The sequence below is a fragment of the Rosa rugosa genome, chromosome 4 (genome assembly GCF_958449725.1).
Source record: "Rosa rugosa chromosome 4, drRosRugo1.1, whole genome shotgun sequence".
Lineage (NCBI taxonomy): Eukaryota > Viridiplantae > Streptophyta > Magnoliopsida > Rosales > Rosaceae > Rosa > Rosa rugosa.
The window spans coordinates 49,633,299-49,652,967 of record NC_084823.1 but is presented as its reverse complement, the minus strand read 5'-3'; the positions used below and the strand labels follow the sequence as shown (position 1 = coordinate 49,652,967).

Here is a 19,669-nt window from a genome sequence, read left to right as displayed (position 1 = left end):
AATCTGTAATTCACATATATAAATGATTCTTATTTACAAATTAAACATAAAGAGTTTCATTTACTCTGTGCATACCAGATAAATTGTGCATGAAATGCCATACTGTTCCAAGGCTGATTCCACAATGGGCCGTTCTTCTTCCAATACTTTGGCTGCATAAAACAATCCAAAGGCTTATAGTGAGCACCTGAGAAAGAATGTGGCCATCCAATAACTATAATAATAACTAAAAGAACTCAAGAATAGAAGAAGTTCACCATAAAACAAATAAAACAAGTGTGTCACGAGAATACAGCAATACCGACAAACCCATAAATTTTTTATAGTAGCCTACACAACTTAAATTGGCTCAAGGTGCATATGATGATATGTATAATTATAACTTCAGAGAGAAAGAGAAACACTAAAGAAGGATCACATTTCCTTGGTAACAGAGAAGCTACAAGTGACTAACAGAGAAGAATAAGAAAAGGAGAGTATGGTACCTCGCTTTTCAGAGAAGAAGGCACCACAGACGAGCATGCCAGCTTTGTTCAACGAAGGGCCGAACAGGGCTTTGTCCAATGGATCCGACGATTCTCCATGCTGCCCCTCCATCGCAGCTGCTGTTGGCTCGGACATGATGACAACATGAACATCATTCTTTCTCTTCTCCTCCGTCCGTTTTCTTTTCGTTACTGTTTCAAACCCTATAAAAGATCAAAAAGAAATAATCAGAAGTGAAAGTGTTGGAGAATAAGCATGTGATATTATTGAAACGAGATGGTCAGTCCTTTCTGCAGCACCAGGCATACCAGTTAGTTTGGCTTCTAAAAACAAAAATGAATGAAACATATTTTCAAATCAAGAAGCCCAACTACATAACTTACATCTATCCTATAATAATTGAAAAAAAAAAAAAGAGTATAACACCAATTCTACTAAAACATTCCAACTCTAATATTAGTTATGGAGAAGTTGCGAAAATAACCTAATACATCCATCTCAAGATTGTCCGACTCTCCACCCAATTGACGACTAAAGTTCATCAACCTGAACAGAGTTGCAGGCTTCACATTTCTTACAATGCAGGCTTCCACAACGTCTCTGACAAACTTTAATCCATTAAGTGAAGTTCCCAAAGCAGTGACAGAACTCCCCTATTCATTTACAAACAAAGAAAAAATCATTAAATTATAATTCCCACTTCGTCTGCAGGTGGTCAGACCCAAAGACATACACAATATCACTACGAATCATATGAAACGAAACAATATTCCTTACATTAAGAAATACATCACACTGTGACTGGTTTGCAAGTTCCTGCATGGAAATTTTAATGTTAGCATACAAGGAACTACATATAGTGTGAGACATGTTCGTGTTTTAAATGTGAAGGAGCAAAACATATTTTAATCAGTTCACGCACCTGTAAGGAGTGTTCAATTCTTTTCTGCCGTCCAAGATATTTCTCCTACCGACAATAGTAGAGAGATTAGAACAGCCGGAAAAGTGAGCCTTTTCAGATATCCAGCAATAATCATAAAGTAGTTTCTGGTCTGACTCTTCATGGCAAAACCAGGTTTCAGAACACTCAAATAAAGGAGCACCGTTACCACATTAATTCCAGAAAATGCTAAAACTAAATGCCCCACATCATAACTACAGAGAATGCAAGAAAAAAAAAAAAAAAAAAAGAAGAAGAAGAACTGTGATAGACACCTGCTCCTCAAGTGGTAGTCTTGAGCGAAACCCACCATTGTGATACCCCGTCCGGATGATGTCATATTGCAGACCATCCAGTATTTGTATGGCCTGAAATCATAAATGATGCTCTCAAATCAAAATAGTAGAGAAAACCTCAAATAAAATATCAGTTCAACTGCTTGGAGATTTAAAGTAAAGAGCTGCGGGAAAGTAAAATATGTTTATACTTACATTTATACTCTGTTGCTGGAACAGAAAGAGAAATTGATGAACAACTAAGTGAAACCATAATTGGAGATTTTATGAAATTGAAGTAAATTCACTCTCTCCTCAATTTAGAGGAGCTGGATCCTTACAAATTATAGAGAATAGTTAATTAGTTATTCAATAAGCTAGGAACTGACACGGGACCTGCCATATGTACCTTTAACGGTGTAACCGCAGTCAATGTTAAAATCTCAAGAAGATTCCTAGCCTTGTTAACAATATCTGGACCCCTAGTCCTTGAGGTTGTTGAGAATGTAATGGAACGCTCAGCCTGACCATATTTGGAAGGGCCACCAATTAATTTGCATCATATTCTTGGTTACAAAATCATCTACAAGTTTTCATGTAAGAAAGTTGTCATGGCATACTTGATCAAGTGTGCACGAAATGCAATACTTTTCTAAGGAAGATATTCCACCATTGGCCAAGGCTTCTTGCACCAGTTTTGCTGCACAGAACATTGGAGAGTCTCATTGGTGAGGACAAAAGACTCTATTCCTTTTATAATAACTAGAAACCGTCGGGAATGGGATAATATGGTCTTATGGACAAAAGACTCTATTCCTTTCATCGTTGCTTTTGTATCGATGAAACTCTAGAATGCCAGAGAGAGCTCTGATCTTCTACGTTTTCGTTTGCGTTTGCGTTTCCGGTTGCGGAATCCTTGCTGTTGCTATTTGTACCCACAGCCGTGTAGCACTGACAAATAGGAAACTGCCGCGTGTACAAAGTTAAAGACCTAAGGCTATTTTCGGATCTATTTATGCACGTGGCAGTGATTCAGGATAAATTTTCCGACATATTGCACCGGGTGAAATCTTGTCCTTGAAAATCTTAAATTTTTCAATTTGAGGTTTAATCTGATTTCTTCAAGTTCTAATTGTTTCTTCGTCCCAAGAATTTTTGTTTATAACTGACCACTTATTTCCTACCTGGTCAAGGCATTCCTCTCTTATTACTTGGGTGATGATCAAGACTTGATTTTTTCATTGAGCAAAAGCCCTTGCTTGGTTTGCTCTCTGGTTCCTGTATGTGTTTTGGGTATACATAAAGCAAGAGAAGTTTTGTGATTCCATTGAACAGCATAGTATATATTCCTCCTATATGCATTTTATTTGGATCCACATATTTATCAAATATCTCATTTACATTCATGTCACTTATCTGGTTGCATTTGTTTAGGATAATATTGCCGATGCTGAAGAAAACTTGGGAGAAATTGAAGTCAGAGAAGCTCATTTGGCCAAGTCCCTGTTCTTCATCGATCCGTGTAGGTGACAAGGTAGCTATATTTGAAATTGTTTGTTCTAGAAATCATATTTGCTTTATGTGACTCATTTGATGGGTCCCCTCATTTGATAGTGTTGATTTCTTTCCCTATGGCCCTAGTAAAAAGCGCTGGAACAACTCAAGGTACGTAACAGAAAGCAAGGCAGTTGCAGTAGGGAAAAAGATGGACTTGGTAGTGTTCTATACGCTGTAGCTTGGTTGCTTTTACATGGATTTTGACCTCATTTCTAAGAGCATTGAGAAAGCGAAAAAGTAAGTAGTGGCCTGGGCTCTCTCAGCTGCATATATAATTTCCTCATTAATTTCAAATTTTGTAGTTGAGCTTTCGTTTTAACCATTCCATTATGTTGACGGCCTATTTGAAGAGGGAGGTATGAAGCATGGATACGGCAAAATTCTGACTATGGTGTATCGTATCCGTATCGGATACGGATACGGATACGATACGCACTGGGTGCATATCTAAGACCTTCAAAACGTATCATTGACTATGTAGCATCGGTTGACTTTGTTGATACGTCTTGGATACGGTTTGACCTGATTTTGGATACGCATAACTCCTCTTCGATCAGTTCTCTCTTCGCGTCTCTGACTCTCTGTTCGTTGCTTATTCGCGACTTCGCAGCTAGTGGGTATGTTCAGATTGAAAGCTTGAAGGTTGATCAGTTCTCTCTTCGATCAGTTGATTCAGTTCTCTCTTCGCGTCTCTGACTCTGTAAGTTGCTTCTTCGCGGCGTCTTTCTCTGTGCGTTGCTTCTTCACGACGGGGATGGATATGATCTGATTGGAAAGCTTGAAGGTTGAAGCGGTGTGGCCGTGTGGCCGGGTTGATTTGTTGAATGCTTGAAGCCTTGAAGGTTGTTCTGGGCTATTAATCTATTATGTCCAGATTGAAAAAATCATCTTATATCAATTGGAAAATTCTATCATACAGATCTGCATACCATGCAGATCTGTGTGTCAGTCAGTGATTAGCTGGGTGAATTAAATATATTACATGGTGGTGTAAGGAGAGCCACACGATGAGAAGAGAGAGAAAATCAACGGCCTACAATCGATCTGCATATTATGCAGATCTGCATGACAGCCGAATCCATATCAATTATAGTGAGTGGGGTTGAGTGGGGTTGGAATCAATTACGGGTTGCCAGCAATTATCCTTATATGTCCAATTCTCTCTCTCTAAAACATTATTTATTAATACTATATATATATATATATAGAAAGCCGTTCGAGAGCGGACGTCCGCAACCCAGAAAAAGTGCGGGCGTCGCTCCTTCGGCCTCGATCGAGCGGCGACGGCGCGGCGCGCTTGCAGGAGGGACGCTGGGGGTCGTGCGGAGGGGTCTGCGGTCCGGTGGAGTCGCCGGCGACGGTTCTGCGGTGCTGCACAGAACCTGCAACTGCAGGTGAGGTGGCTGCCCAGAAACCAGCAAGCCTGACCTCCTCCGACCTCGAACGCCGCCCAGAAGAGGTCTGGGACGCCTCCGGCCTCCCTCCGGCCAGCCCCGCGCCGCCGCCGCTGCTGCATCGACGTCCGCACTTTAGCGAAAGTGCGGACGTCCGCTCCTGATCGGGCCTCTATATATATATATATATATTATTTTAAAAAACGTATCGTACCCTGTTTTTTTGAAAAAAAACGTATCCGCGTATCGTGTCGTATCGCACCCCGCACCCCGTACTCGTGTCAGTGCATCATCAGGCGATTGGGAAAGGAAGAATCGCTTGAAGGTATGTACGGGCATGTTTACTTACTTGGAATGGAATGGAATGTAATGGAATGATTACGGAGTAAAAACACCCCTGTGTTTACTAACACATAAAGGAATCGGAATGATTCCAGGTAAAAGAATTTATGTGTTTATTAACACATGAAGGAATCGGAATTGGTGTAGGTCCCACCTATTTATCAGGAATCGATTCCTGAATACTCAGGAATTCGATTACGAAGGGGGGAGATGGGTTTAGGAATCATTCCTCCGGAATCAATACCGATTCCTTTCTTCTCCCATTCCACTTGTCTCCGATTCATGATTATTTTCCATTACAAGTAAGTAAACATGCCAATAAAGACTTGTACTGCATGTCCACTTGAAAATTTAAGAAGGCAGCCGATTTGTTCCTAGATTCCATTTCTACCTTCACCTCTTACGAAATATTTCCCTATACCGTCATTTTATACCGTCCTAACAAGCATTATATTTCTGGACAGAGTTTCTTTAAAACAGAAGGGGATACTGTTTGTTACCAAGCGTTTGTGATTTTACTTTCTTGGGGTATATGTTCCTATTAATTCACAGGTGGTGGATGCTCCCGAGAAACTAACCGTGATTTGGAAAATCTCGTACTTGTCTGAATTTTTGAACTCTCTATGTGATTGTCAGTATTATTCGCAGCATTTGGTAAGTAGATAATTTATTTTATTAACTTCCTTACCAAGTTACCAGTCACAATTCTTTTTCAATTTATTGAAAGTTGTCATTCTCTATCTTTGTTCTTTTGCAGCTGGTCTGACAGAGCAGATAAAGCTGGATCGTTATTTGCATCCACACTTCAAGTATTACATGAGGGAGATCAGAACCGTTGTTTATTCTCAATTTTTGGAATCCTACAAGTGTGACTATTGAAGCAATGGCGAAGGCATTTGACCTGACAGTGAATTTCATTGATCTGTAAGTTACTGTCTGTTATGTTTGGCTTCTTTGTGGTGTACTCTGCGGATTTTATGTCTGATCCTTGAATTTATGGTGAGGCATTTGTTAAGGGCACGTAAATCTAATCCCATTCTGTGATTTGCAGGGAGCTGTCTCGATTCATTGCAGCAGGGAAACTCCACTGCAAGATAGATAAAGTTTCAGGTGTTCTAGAAACGAATCGTCCGGATGGCAAGAATTCTCTGTATCAGGCAAGTAGGCAACTATCAAGCAAGGGGACTTCCTATTGAACAGGATCCAGAAGTTGTCACGTGTCATTGATCTTTAGGCGTAGGCTTCTCTGAATTTTGAAAGTGGTCTAAAGAACTTTAAAGGCATAGCAACTTTCCACTTTTCAATTCTCATTTGATGAACCAAGTTATTTATTTTCTCTCCAAAATTGAAAAACTTGGGCAATGATCTTCAGGTTTCCTTTCACCTTTCCATTTACTATTAGTGAGTTTTTCAGTGTGTGGAGTTTCAAGTATCAGTTATTATGGCCACAAAACTGTAGACGGGGAGGATTGATACTATAATTAAGCACTCGGTTTAGCTTGCAGGAATGCCATTGTCTTGATTTCTTTAACATAATTGAAAACATAATTTAAAGTGTTTTTCTTCCATACAAACTAGCTTGATGACTGCCGGCCTATGATAACTGCTTTCAAGTAGTGCATTCCTACAAATTATCCTCTGTTAATTTGCTTTCAACTATTTCCCTTACTACGTTCGATCAGTGTTTTTTCATAACGCTTGGATATCGTAAAAGTTCATACATTGCCGATTGTAAGATTGTATAGTTGTCTCACGCACGAGATTGTTCATTTACAAACCAAACAGAAAAGCCGACAATAAATTTAATATGCAAGCCGCCGCTACATAATACAGAAACTTCGTAATCCAATACATCACCAAACATTTATTCAAAAAAAAAAAAAAAATACATCACCAAACATACTTTAAGAATAATTCCAAATAATATAGCAGAATTCATACACAACTGATGTCTTTAATCATATCTTAAGCCGATGAATATGGAATAGCAACGGCCTTAAGAGGGTCTCTTTTGTGAGCTGTTATACCAGCTGTTTCAGTCATGTCTATATCCTCAATTGTTACTCCACCAGGCAATGTCCAATTAAACTTGTGCACTAAATTTGCTAGAGCAATCTCATTAACAGCTGTAGCAAACTGAACCCCAGGACACAACCTCCTGCCAGCTCCGAACGGAATCAACTCAAAGTCATTTCCTTTATAACTTATACCACTATTAGCATTCAAGAACCTTTCTGGCTCAAACTCCTCTGGTTTGTAATCGTACGACTTGGGATCTCTTGCGATCTGCCAAGCATTCACTATGACTTGTGTGTTGGCTTTAATGTCGTAACCATTTATTTTCACATCTTGGGTTGATATCCTAGGCAATAGTAGCGTAAGCGGAGGATGTAAGCGAAGAGTCTCCTTGATCACTGCCTTCAAGTAAGGCATATCAATCAAATCATCCTCTGTTAGTATGTCTTCTTCAGCTTTGTTTACTCCTCTTACTTCATTCTGCAATTTGCTCATAACACTTGGGTGCTTTATAATCTCAGACATGGCCCATTCTAGAAGTGTAGCTGTGGTATCGGTCCCAGCAAGAAACATATCCTACAAATTAGCATTATTAACAATTAGTGATGTAAAGTTGTAAACATCCCCTATGTACTCAATTTGAGTAATTTCACATTATTTCCGGAACCGACGAAGACATATACATGAGAGAGAGATCCTACAAATTAGCATTATTAACAATTAGTGATGTAAAGTTGTTTGAGTTTTTCTATTGGAACCTCCAAATTTACTTATTTGATCTCTATACTTTTTACACCTCTTGTCAAATTTTCAAATACTAAATTTACTCACTAAACCTCACTAAACTTCCTCAAATAACCTCACTCATATAATTTGCAAATAAATTATTATCTTTAAAATAAAAAATTTAGTTATTTCAATGATTTAATCACTCTATAAATCTTAACTAAATATACATTTCTTAATCAAATTTGAGTTTCAAAAATTAATGTCTAATCAATAAGAAAATGTCATGAACTATTCTGTTTAATTTTTTTTTTTCTATTTTAGCTGTGCAAAAAAAAAAAAATTCATTTGTTTTTATTCTCAAAAACAAAAAAAATCATTTGTTTTTTAATGTTTTTTTTTTCTATATTGTTTGTACCACATGATTAATTATTTAAATATAATCATATTTTTAATTCTTATTAAATATATATGAATGCTTTAATGAGTATGTAGTGAAATTGGAAAATGAAAATAGATAAGGAAAATAATAAGAAATACAATCTAATATTATTGAATTGGAAAGTCTACATAAAATAAATATAATATTTTTTGGTATAATTATTATCCTTAATAGTCATTTTATAGTAGGTTATATATGTTATTTAATAATTCATAATAGAGTGAGGTCAAATGAGCAGATTTGGAGATCCTAATAGAAACTCTCAAGTTGTAAACATCTCCTATGTACTCAATTTGAGTAATTTCACATTACTTCCGGAACCGATGAAGACATATACATGAGAGAGAGAGAGAGAGAGAGTTACCAAGACGACACCCTTTATGCTAACTCTGTCAATACGAAAACCAAGCGAGTTTTCCTTCTGAATCTCAAGTAAAACGTCTATAAAATCCTTTTGGTCCTCCTCCTTCTGATCAGTATTATCCATATGCTCTTGAATTACTACATCCAAGAAGTCATCAAACCGTTTAGCCACTTTGTCTAGTTTCGCGTCCAAACCAGTGACACGGCTCAACCAACCAAACCATGGAATATAGTCCCCAATATAAAGACTTCCCAGCAACTCCGTATGATCCACCGAAAGCTCTTTAAAACCCCCATCACTGTAGTAACTCTTCCCCAGAGCCACTCTAGAGACGACATTGTTTGTAAGCGTCATAAGCATGTCCCTCAAATTCACGACTCCTTTTGAATCCCTTATCTGCTTGATCATGGCTTTGGTTTCCTCTTCCCTAACGCCACAGTAAGACCGAACCCTTTTGGTGTTCAACAGATTCAACACGCATATGCTCTTCACCTGCCTCCAATACTCGCCGTAAGGCGCGGTGGCCACATCTTTTGAGTTGTATAGAAGCTTTGCGAAGACGGTGGACTTGGGCCTGCTGCAGAAATTGAGGTCATGTGTTTTCATGATCGCCTGAGCAACCTCTGCCGATGAGACGACGAGGACGGGGATGCTTCCGAAGTGGAGGAGCATGAGAGGGCCATGGACCTGAGACAAGGTTTGGAGTGCGAGATGTGGCGGAGACCTTGATGAGCCTAGTTGGTGAAGATTTCCGATGATGGGGAGTTTTGGTGGAGAAGGTGGTGAGTTTGTTCTAGTAGAAGTGGAAGTGGAAGACCACCTGTATAGGAGAATGAAGAAAATGGCAACAAATACTATTGGAAGGGTTTCATTATTGATCAGCTCCGCCATTATTTTCCGGAGATTCATTAGCGTGTGTGGTTTGTGTTATATAGGAAAGTTAGTTAAGAACGAAATGTTTAATGATCAAAATGGACCCTTGCATCTCAATGAGTCCATAGTTTAATCAGGAGCATGTATCAGGTGGAAGACTAAACAACTAGGTTTCTCCTTTCTTTTATTTTGTCTATTACAATGTTTTAATGGGGATTTAACAATAATTGAGATTATATTGTTCTTCTAATAGGAACGGGGACCCGTCGCCAGTGTCCTCTCTGGCTCTCTCATATATGCACGTTCGATTCGTATAAAATATAAGGGTATCTTATATATTCGTTTTGATGTTTCATATACATACAAGAAAACATACATTACCAAATTTCCTAAACATATTGATGTGACGAGGGAAGACAATACATACATATAGTTTATAGATATTTCAATCGTTTGTTGGTCTCATATATTTCTTAAATGTGTTTATTTCATAGGTTTTACTGTAACGTCAATTATTTATTAAAATTTTTAGAATATGATATTCAAATAAATAAATCGAAAGGTGCACATGAGGTGGTGCAGCCAATGCGCGCAGGAGGAGTTTCAGCCCTCCAAAAAACGAGGTTGCTGTAGGGGATGCACTCCTTCTCCTAAGAAATTCAAGACAACTCTTGGTGGGAAGCTTCCTACTCTTCAGGCTGATTTGGGTCGACTTAATTGAGTCTAGTGGTGAGCCTTAACTGATGGCATTCAAGAGGAGGGTTGGAATGCCTCTTGGCAGCAAGAACAAGAACTCTCGAGTCCCCAAGAAGCAAGGTGTGTACACACACCTGTATGATTCACTCATTTTAATTGTTGGGTGATATATATATTTGGGTAATTATACTTACCAGATTAACCAATATGTCAGTAAGAAATAATAACTCATTCGGTAAATATATAGATAAGTTGTTGTGGATGTGATTTATCCTTACCATCAACTCATCGATCAAGAGATTTACCACTTCTCAGCCGCATTTCAACCAGAAAACGATCGAAGTAGAAAACGTGACTTTAGGGTGAATAAGCCACCACGTACTAATGGTTGATCAATTCAACAACTTATTACTCCAAACGTCAACAAATATAAACAACAGGAATGCAACTCCAAAACAAAACAGCATAACTAATACAACTCAATGCGCCCACTCTAAAAAACATGGGGAGAACAAGCTGTAGCTAGCTAGCTAGCTACTCTTCTTACAATAACCAGCGGTTAAGCTGATGAATATGGAATAGCCACGGCTTGAAGAGGGTATTTCTTATGAATTGTTAAACCAGATGATTCAGTCATGTCTAAATCCTCATTTCTTACTCCACCGGCCAATGTCCAATCAAACTTGTGCAGCAAATTTGCTAGAGCAATCTCATTGACAGTCGTAGCAAACTGAATCCCGGGACAGATCGATCCTCTGTTAGATATCCTAATGAACAAGACATTGTATAAAGCTGAATGTAGATATATGTATGACTGGTTTTTTAGTTCAAGCATTGAAATAAGTATAGAAACTATATTAAATCATATTTGGTCCTACTTATGATCTGTTAGAATTATGAAATTCAAATAAATGCAGTTATGAGGTATTATCTGATGTTCAGTTTGAAAATACAGTTAACATATGATGACAGTTTTTTGATGGAAGAAACTGACGTGAATGGCTAACTGTATATATGTTAGATTTGGTCCCTGCTGATACACATGTTGTTTTCTCATTCTGAAATAGTCCCATCAATTGAAAGAGAAAAATAAATTAAGGTGGAATCAGGAGAAGAACCAAATGGACAACTCGAGTGGTTCAAGTAAGATTGTTGTTCAATTTCCTAGAATGTATTACACAGATAGTTTAATTTCATGTATTCAATTTGAGATAGTTTACAATATTCACTGCAGGGAATTCACTGCGATGATTTGTTTGCGATTAAGATTTGCTGTAGTGATTTGTTCACGTTTGTGTTTTCACTGCGGTGATTTGTTCATGACTATGATTTAGGTTTTTTAACAATTGGTATCAGAGCTTGCTATACTCAAATTGATTTACATGTTCTGTGAAATTATATAGAATTCTGGGATCAAGATATTATTATAATCCGCATTCAGTTTTATTTTCATTAATCAAGTTAATATTTATATATGTATCTCTATATATATGTCTGCATAATTTACACTTGACATAATGTAAATGTTCTTGATTATGAATATGTAATTTACATTGAATGTTTATCATTGAGAATACTGTGAATGACATAATGAATGTTTACCTTTCTGATGGGGAAATGAGGTATCGAACACAGGCCTCCAATAATCACTCAACAGACACCAGAAATAAGGAGTAGCAAACTCGTAGAGTATGGCAAATCCATGCCGCAAATAAACTGATATTATTCATAAACTATAAGCTATCTAACAACGATTACATTACCCATATTTATAGGGTTTACAATACTTGGAGAATAAGTAGACTTAAGCTAAAATGGAAAGCTAATTAAATGTAAATCCTAAATTAAATGTAAAATGATACCCTAAAAATATCTAAATAATAAAATATAAAATAACAGAATAATGCATTTGATGTTGGCCCATATGCTCCTGCATCACTTTCAAATATCTATTATACATATTGAAATTCAGTTACTTGATCTTCTGTATGATTTTCTGATATTATATGCTGCCAAAGTGGCTATAAACATGAAATTCCTTAAGAATCAGATAGATCATGATAACACTGTAAACTAGACAAATTAAGTTTCACATACTTCATGCTGTCAAAATGGCTTAGTATACAAGAAACTATATGTTTTGTCTATTTTACACCAACAACATCATGAAACTTAAAATTAAATTGATATTTATTTCCAAAGAAATCCATATCAAACATTTGGTTTTCATGATTGTGCATATGCAGAACACTGAGCATTCAGATATCATTAAAGATCAAAACGCCACAAAGGCTGTCAGAATCTTGAATATGATTGAGTTTCTTTTTTCTGTTCATATGGCTTAATTTAGTTTAAATGAATGTTCAAATTATGAATTTGCATTTAGTTTGGGACTTGAAAACAATTATGGCTGGTATTCAAATAAACTAGAATGTTTTACTGAATTTACTTCATATGCAGCCATGCACTTTCCTATGAGCATTAGTTAGATTGAATTTCTGAATGGCTCAAACTTCAAGAAGTGGAAAGGTGACATTGAGCTGAATTTGGGAGTTTTGGATTATGACCATCTGCTGAAGGAGGATCCACCTGAGGAATTGACACCAACTGCAAGCAGGGAAAGCAAGGAAAAATATGAAAAGTGGTATAAGCACAATAAAATGGCACTGATCATGATGAAGAAGAGTATAAGTGAGAGTGTAAGAGGAGGCATTCCAGACTCAGAATATGCAAAAGTGTTCTTCAACTCCATTGCTGAGAAATACAAGGTCTCAGACAAGGCATAAATAGGGAATCTCATGAAGTCTCTTACCAGAATGCAATACAATGGCAAAGGGAGTGTCAGAGAATATATAATGAGGGCTTATGATATTGCGGGGAAACTCAGGGCACTGAACATGTCTGTTGAGGATCCATTCCTGGTTTACATGATATTGTATTCACTGCCAGATGAATATGATCATTTGAAGACACTTTACAAAACTCATAAAGAAATGTGGAGTGTGAATGAACTAATCTCATTTTGTGTGGAGGTTGAGGAAGAAATTCTGAAAAAGGGAAGGGATGTATCAGTTAATCTGATTAATAAGCCACAACACAAGAAGAAGTTTGGGAACAAGAATAAAAAAGGGAGCACCTCCAAACTTGCTATTAAGACTGACAACAACAAGGGTAAGTCCTAAAAACCTGTTGGTGTGATAAAATGTTTCTTCTGTAAGAAACCAGGTCACTTTAAGAAAGATTGTGAGGGTTTCAAGGCTTGGTTGACTAAGAAAGGTACTTTTTTGTCAAAACCAGTTTTTAATTTGGAGTCAAATGATTTTATGCCTGACAATTCATGGTGGTTTGACACTGGCTCACCAATACATATTGTCAATTCACTGCAGGGATTATCAAGTATAACAATCCCACATAAGAATGAGACAAAGGTGTGCACTGCAAGTGGTCAAAAGGTGGTTGTAAAAGCTGTAGGGATTGTCAAGCTTGTATTTAGGAATAACTTTGTATTAGAACTAAATAATGTCTATTGCATTCCTAGTATTAGTAGGAACTTGATTTCTGGTTCTCAGTCTGTATCAAACAGCGGTTTCAAATTCTCTAGTGATAATAAAGTTATGTTATTCTATTATAATTCAAAGTGTTTTGGAGAAGCAAAAATAATAGATGGTTATTGGTTTGTTAACTGTGTTAGTGCAGAATCTATGTCAAGTCAAAATAAAGAAATTTTTGTGTTGTCTAAGAATCCTACTGCTAAAAGGAAGTTTAATCATGATTTTTCATCATTCTTGTGGCATAAAAGACTTGGCCACATTTCGAAAGAAAGATTGAAGGATTTGGTTAAACAAGAAATTCTGCCACCCTTAGATTTTGAAGATTTTGAGACTTGCATTGACTATTTAAAAGGAAAAATGACTAACTCTAGGAAAATAGGTTCCAAAAGGAGTGATCATTTACTTGACTTAGTGCATACTGACATTTGTGGTCCTTTTCCAGTCAACACAATTTGTGGTAATTGTAGGCCTCATCAAAAAGCCCGCGGATCAAGTAGGCCGATGGAGGCCCGCCGGCCCTGAGGGCTAAAAGCCCGGCCCGGCCCATTAAAAAGCCCGCAAAAGCCCGGCCCGTAAAAGCCCGTAAAATATTATATATATATATATATATGTGTGTGTGTGTGTGTGTGTTTATATATATATATATGTAGATATGTGTGTGTGTGTTTATATATATATATATATGTGTGTGTGTGTGTGTGTGTGTGTGTGTTATATATAGATATATCTATATATGTGTGTGTGTTTATAAATATCTATATATATATATATCAATATATCATGTATGTGTGTGTGTTTATATATATATAGAGATATATATATATATATGTGTGTGTGGAAGTTCTTATACTTCTATATAAAATATGTGCATATATATATATATATATATATTCTAAATATCAGTTGACCAATTCGATCGGATTCGAAAATATGGTGAAATTGGCTAAATTTTTTACCACACTCATAATTTATTGTAATAAACTCATCCAACGGTCAGTTTTTCCATTGTCTTTGAATTGATAGGGGTTGCTCTTAGGAGTGTATGATATATAAATATAGGTTTATAAGAGTAACTACGTTTGACCTAGTTGATCGAATTCGAAACGATAACCAAATTGGCTAGATTTTTTACAACCACCATAAAATATTACAATCTCTCAATCGAGCGGTTGGTTTCTCCAAATTCATCTTCCACTTCATGATTGTTTTAGAATGGACCTCAACAATTTAAATGCAATGTATAAGTCATACAACTTTAGGAGACAAATTAGTATAGGCCAACGTATTTGTAATTAAAAATTGAAATTTTTATCTTATGTCCACGCACATCCATCGATGAATTATTTACAAGCGTGATGTAAAAAAATAAACAAGTTTTGCGTTCATCACGCCATCGGTCAACCAAGAAAACATGCAAGTGACTACAGTTGACCAATCCGATCGAGTTCGAAACTATGGTGAAATTGACTAAATTTTTAACCACACTCATAATTTATTGTAATAATCACATCCAATGGTCGGTTTTCCCATTTTCTTTGAATTGATAGGGGTTGCTCTTTGGAGCGTGTGATATATAAATATAGGTTTAGAAGAGTAACTAGGTTTGACCTAGTTGATCGAATTCGAAACGAAAACCAAATTGGCTGCATTTTTTACAACCACCATAAAATATTACAATCTCTCAATCGAGCGGTTGGTTTCTCCAAATTCATCTTCCACTTCATGGTTGTTTTAGAATGGACCTCAACAATTTAAATGCAATGTATAAGTCATACAACTTTAGGAAGAAAATTGGTATAGGCCAATGTGTTTGTAATTAAAATTAATTTTTTTTTATCTTATGTCCATGCACATCCATCGATGGAATATATACAAACGTGATGTGAAAAAATAAGCACGTTTCGCGGTTGTCACGCCATCGGTCAACCAAGAAAACATATAAGTAACTACGGTTGACCAATCCGATCGAATTCGAAAATATGGTGAAATTGGCTAAATTTTTTATCACACTCATAATTTATTGTAATAAACTCATCAAACGGTCGGTTTTTTTCATTTTCTTTGAATTGATAGGGGTTGCTCTTTGGAGTGTATGATATATGAATATAGGTTTATAAGAGTAACTACGTTTGACCTAGTTGATCGAATTCGAAACGATAACCAAATTGGCTAGATTTTTTACAACCACCATAAAATATTACAATCTCTCAATCGAGCGGTTGGTTTCTCCAAATTCATCTTCCACTTCACGGTTGTTTTAGAATGGACCTCAACAATTTAAATGTAATGTATAAGTCATACAACTTTAGGAGACAAATTAGTATAGGCCAATGTATTTGTAATTAAAAATTGAAATTTTTATCTTATGTCCACACACATCCATCGATGAAATATTTACAAACGTGATGTAAAAAAATAAGCAAGTTTTGCGTTCATCACGTCATCGGTCAACCAAGAAAACATGCAAGTGACTACGTACAATTGACCAATCCGATCGGGTTTGAAACTATGGTGAAATTGACTAAATTTTTAACCACAGTCTTATTTTATTGTAATAATCACATCCAACGGTCAGTTTTCTCATTTTCTTTGAATTGCTATATGTTGCTCTTTGGAGTGTATGATGTATAAATATAGATTTATAAAAAATTAGTGCCTTTAAAAATTTATTTATCAATAAATTAGTATCTATATATAAATAAAGATTTTTTTTTGGTACAATATAGAATTATAGATATGTTATCTTTGATTGTATTTGATCATTATCCAATGAATTTCCAAAGCTTGATTAAAAAAAAAAAATATGTGTCTTTAAATATTTATTTATACATAAAGCCCGCAAGGCCTGGCCCAAAAAAGCCCGCAAGGCCAAGCCCGGCCCGGCCCGAAAAAGCCCGCAAAGCCCGCTTTATATGGACGGGCTTGGATCCGTCTATTTTTAATAAAGCCCGTTGACGACCCCTAGGTAATTGTTACTTTATCACCTTCATAGATGATTTTTCAAGATACTGTTATCTTTATTTAATTTCTGAAAAATCACAAGCCTTGGATACCTTTAAGATCTTTAAAAATGAGGTTGAGAGACAAACTGATAGACTCATTAAGGTTGTCAGGTCTGACAGAGGAGGTGAATACTTTGGAAAATACTCAAAAAAGGGACATTACAAGGGTCCATTTGCACTGTATCTGCAAGAATGTGGTATTGTGGCACAATACACAACTCCATACAATCTTCAACAAAATGGAGTTTCAGAGAGAATGAATAGAACCTTGATAAACATGGTTAGAAGCATGATTCTGAGGTCTGGTTTACCAAAATTTCTATGGGGAGAAGCGTTGAAGACTGCAAAGTACATTTGTAACAGAACTCCAAGAAAAGCAGTTTCAAAGACTCCATTCGAGTTATGGTGTGGCTATAAACCAAGCTTGAACCATTTTCATGTGTGGGGGTGCAAAGCAGAAGCTAGAGTGCATAATGTAGAAGCTGGTAAACTTGACTCTAAAACAGTAAGTTCCTACTTCATTGGTTATTCTGAAAAATCAAAAGGGTTCAAGTTTTATTGTCTAGATAGAGGGACTAGAATTGTGGAATGTCATAGGGCCACATTTTTTTATGAAATGCTTGATCAGCAATGTACATACTAGGGAAGTCTTAACTAGGTTTGGCACTATCGGCTGGGCCCCATCGGTACTCCCAGGTACTATGCCATGGGCCGGGTTCATGACCCACCATGGCGGGACTCATATGGGATGTCACCCCTGGCACCCAGGGCCCGGGGCAAGGCCAGCACAGCCCATCTGATTACACAGCAGAAGGTTGATGAGGCATCAGGAGAACAACCTGCGTCCCACATTGAAGATAGGGGAAACTCCTTTCCCATGCTTGAGTATTAAAGCATCAGTACAACTACCTTTTACGGGTAATAACTCCTTCATCCATTATTTACTTGATACACTTATATATTAGTTTCTCATTCAGGCATCGGAGAGGTGTAAACCGTCCGGTACGGTTTACCCCTCTAACGCTGTGTTCTTGATTCAGGATCTAGGAGTTAGATCGGTACCCCAGACGGTACAGCATTCTGTGTGGGGTACCTGGAGAAAGCCACCAGAAACAAGCAAGAAAGTGTGGATGATGACATGGATGCAAATTCATCAGATAACAGTTTTGAAGACTGGTTTGTTTATCCTGGTTACTGCGATGAAACTGGTTACTGCGGTGAAACTGAAAATAATAGTGTTGCTGCTGAAATTGAATTATTCCCATTGCATGAACAAAATGGACATGAAGCACAACATGATCACAATGATCAAGTTATAGATATTGCAGGACAAGAAGCACAAAATGGTGTGCAATTCAAGCTGAAATTGCAGAAGCTGCTGCGGTGGTTGCAGAACCTGAAATTTCACATCCTATAGCTTTGAGAAAGTCTGGGAGAACAAGAAGATCAGCAATCCCTGATGATTATCACATATATCAGATAAATACAGAACCTGACTTAGAAGAAGAAAGTGATCTTATTTCAGTTAAACAAGCAATGCAATCTATGAATAGTGCCAAATGGAAGCAGGCTATGGAAGATGAGTTGCAAAGCATGGCAAAGAATGAGGTATGGTTTTTGGTGGATAGAACTGATACTTGCAATCTTATAGGCTGTAAATGGGTTTTCAAGACCAAAAGGGTTACAGATGGGAATGTTGAAAGATATAAGGCAAGGCTGGTTGCAAAAGGTTATAGTTAGAAAGAGGCAGTTGATTATAATGAGACATTTTCATCAGTTTCAACAAAGGATGCCTTCAGGGTACTCATGGCCCTACTGGCACATTTTGACTTAGAGCTGCATCAGATGGATGTCAAGACAACATTCTTGAATGGGGATTTAAATGAAGAAATCTACATGTTACAGCCTGAAGGGTTTCTGGAAGATGAAAACAAAGTATGCAAATTGAGAAAGTCTATATATGGACTTAAACAAGCCTCCAGACAGTGGTACCTGAAGTTTGACAAGGTAATCACTGATTTTGGTTTTTTGGAGAACAAGTTGGATGAATGCATTTATCTGAAAACTAGTGGGAGTAATTTTATCTTTCTGATACTTTATGTTGATGACATCCTACTAGCTAGCGGTAATATGTGTTTGCTGAAAGGAAAAACATGACACCAATGAAGACTTGCATGTTAAGATTTGCAACATATATAAGAGCTGCAAATTAGATTTTGCGAGGAATCATTTGGTCTTTTAGATTTAAATGTGTGAGAGGGATGTTGCCTCGCATGTTACTTTTTGCAACATATATAGAAATCTCGCATATAATAATTTACAACGCAATTACATACCTGAAGAAAGGTGATAAGCAAGAATTTAGTTGCATCACATATTGAAAAAGCGACAACATACAAGCCTCGCAGTCGGAATATGCAATATAAACGAAGCCTCATATATCAGAAATTGTAACAAATATAAAATCTCGCATATAGTTTTTGGTAACACACTAGCGTATCTCGTAATTTGTGATATACGATGAACCAATTGCGTCGCATATTGAAAAAGCGACAACCATATAATTTCGTTGCTTTTGACAATCAGTAAAACACATTATGTGACAACTGGTTGTGATAATCCAAAGCCGTCACATTTTCAATTGAGCGAGAAATTGAGACTTTTTATGACAACTTTGGGTTGTCACCGATGACATTTTCTCTTGTAGTGGCAGTTTCATGACTTTATCAATGATGACTTTAATTCCTGGAGGAGGAGGTATGTATACCGTGGCAACTGACTCTGCAGGAGGAGCTGGTAAGTGTAAGATGGAACCTATCATCATCATCACGTACGGTCTGAGAATAACGTGGGGAAAACCTTCCTTTTTTTTCATGAAGAAAATTTGCATGTGTTCATATCAAATTAAGATACAGGTTGACAAGACCAATACATAATGCAAATGCAATATGTTCACATGAAATTGCAATCATACAAAAATCAGATAGTCGCGGTTACAACTTTCA

General features: G+C 36.8%; 1 protein-coding gene, 1 long non-coding RNA gene and 1 pseudogene across 2 annotated transcripts; 1 reads left to right on the top strand and 2 right to left on the bottom strand.

The window, feature by feature from the left end:
- Window positions 1–74: 74 nt before the first annotated feature.
- LOC133742653 (uncharacterized) lies at window positions 75–1,817 on the bottom strand. Its single transcript, XR_009862662.1, has 5 exons — window positions 1,702–1,817; window positions 1,409–1,453; window positions 971–1,302; window positions 486–689; window positions 75–152 (listed from the first exon to the last, which is right to left on the bottom strand). It is a non-coding gene; the product is annotated as an uncharacterized LOC133742653 (long non-coding RNA).
- A 1,634-nt stretch (window positions 1,818–3,451) lies between these two features.
- On the top strand, window positions 3,452–6,452 carry LOC133744960 (26S proteasome non-ATPase regulatory subunit 6-like; annotated as a pseudogene).
- Window positions 6,453–6,765: 313 nt separating this feature from the next.
- Window positions 6,766–9,657, bottom strand: LOC133745571 (cytochrome P450 736A117-like). The gene is made up of 2 exons (XM_062173660.1): window positions 8,543–9,657; window positions 6,766–7,586 (listed from the first exon to the last, which is right to left on the bottom strand). Exons 1-2 carry the CDS (start codon window positions 9,449–9,451, stop codon window positions 6,960–6,962), a joined length of 1,536 nt encoding a protein of 511 aa, XP_062029644.1. The 5' UTR covers window positions 9,452–9,657; the 3' UTR covers window positions 6,766–6,959.
- Between the last annotated feature and the right edge of the window lie 10,012 nt (window positions 9,658–19,669).

Bases quoted from the DNA above. Each gene is read 5' to 3' on its own strand.
- LOC133745571 (XM_062173660.1), bottom strand. From the start codon at position 9,451: ATGAATCTCCGGAAAATAATGGCGGAGCTGATCAATAATGAAACCCTT. The intron at 7,587-8,542 runs GTAACTCTCTCT...GCTAATTTGTAG, and splicing joins GCATAAAGGGTGTCGTCTTG to GATATGTTTCTTGCTGGGAC.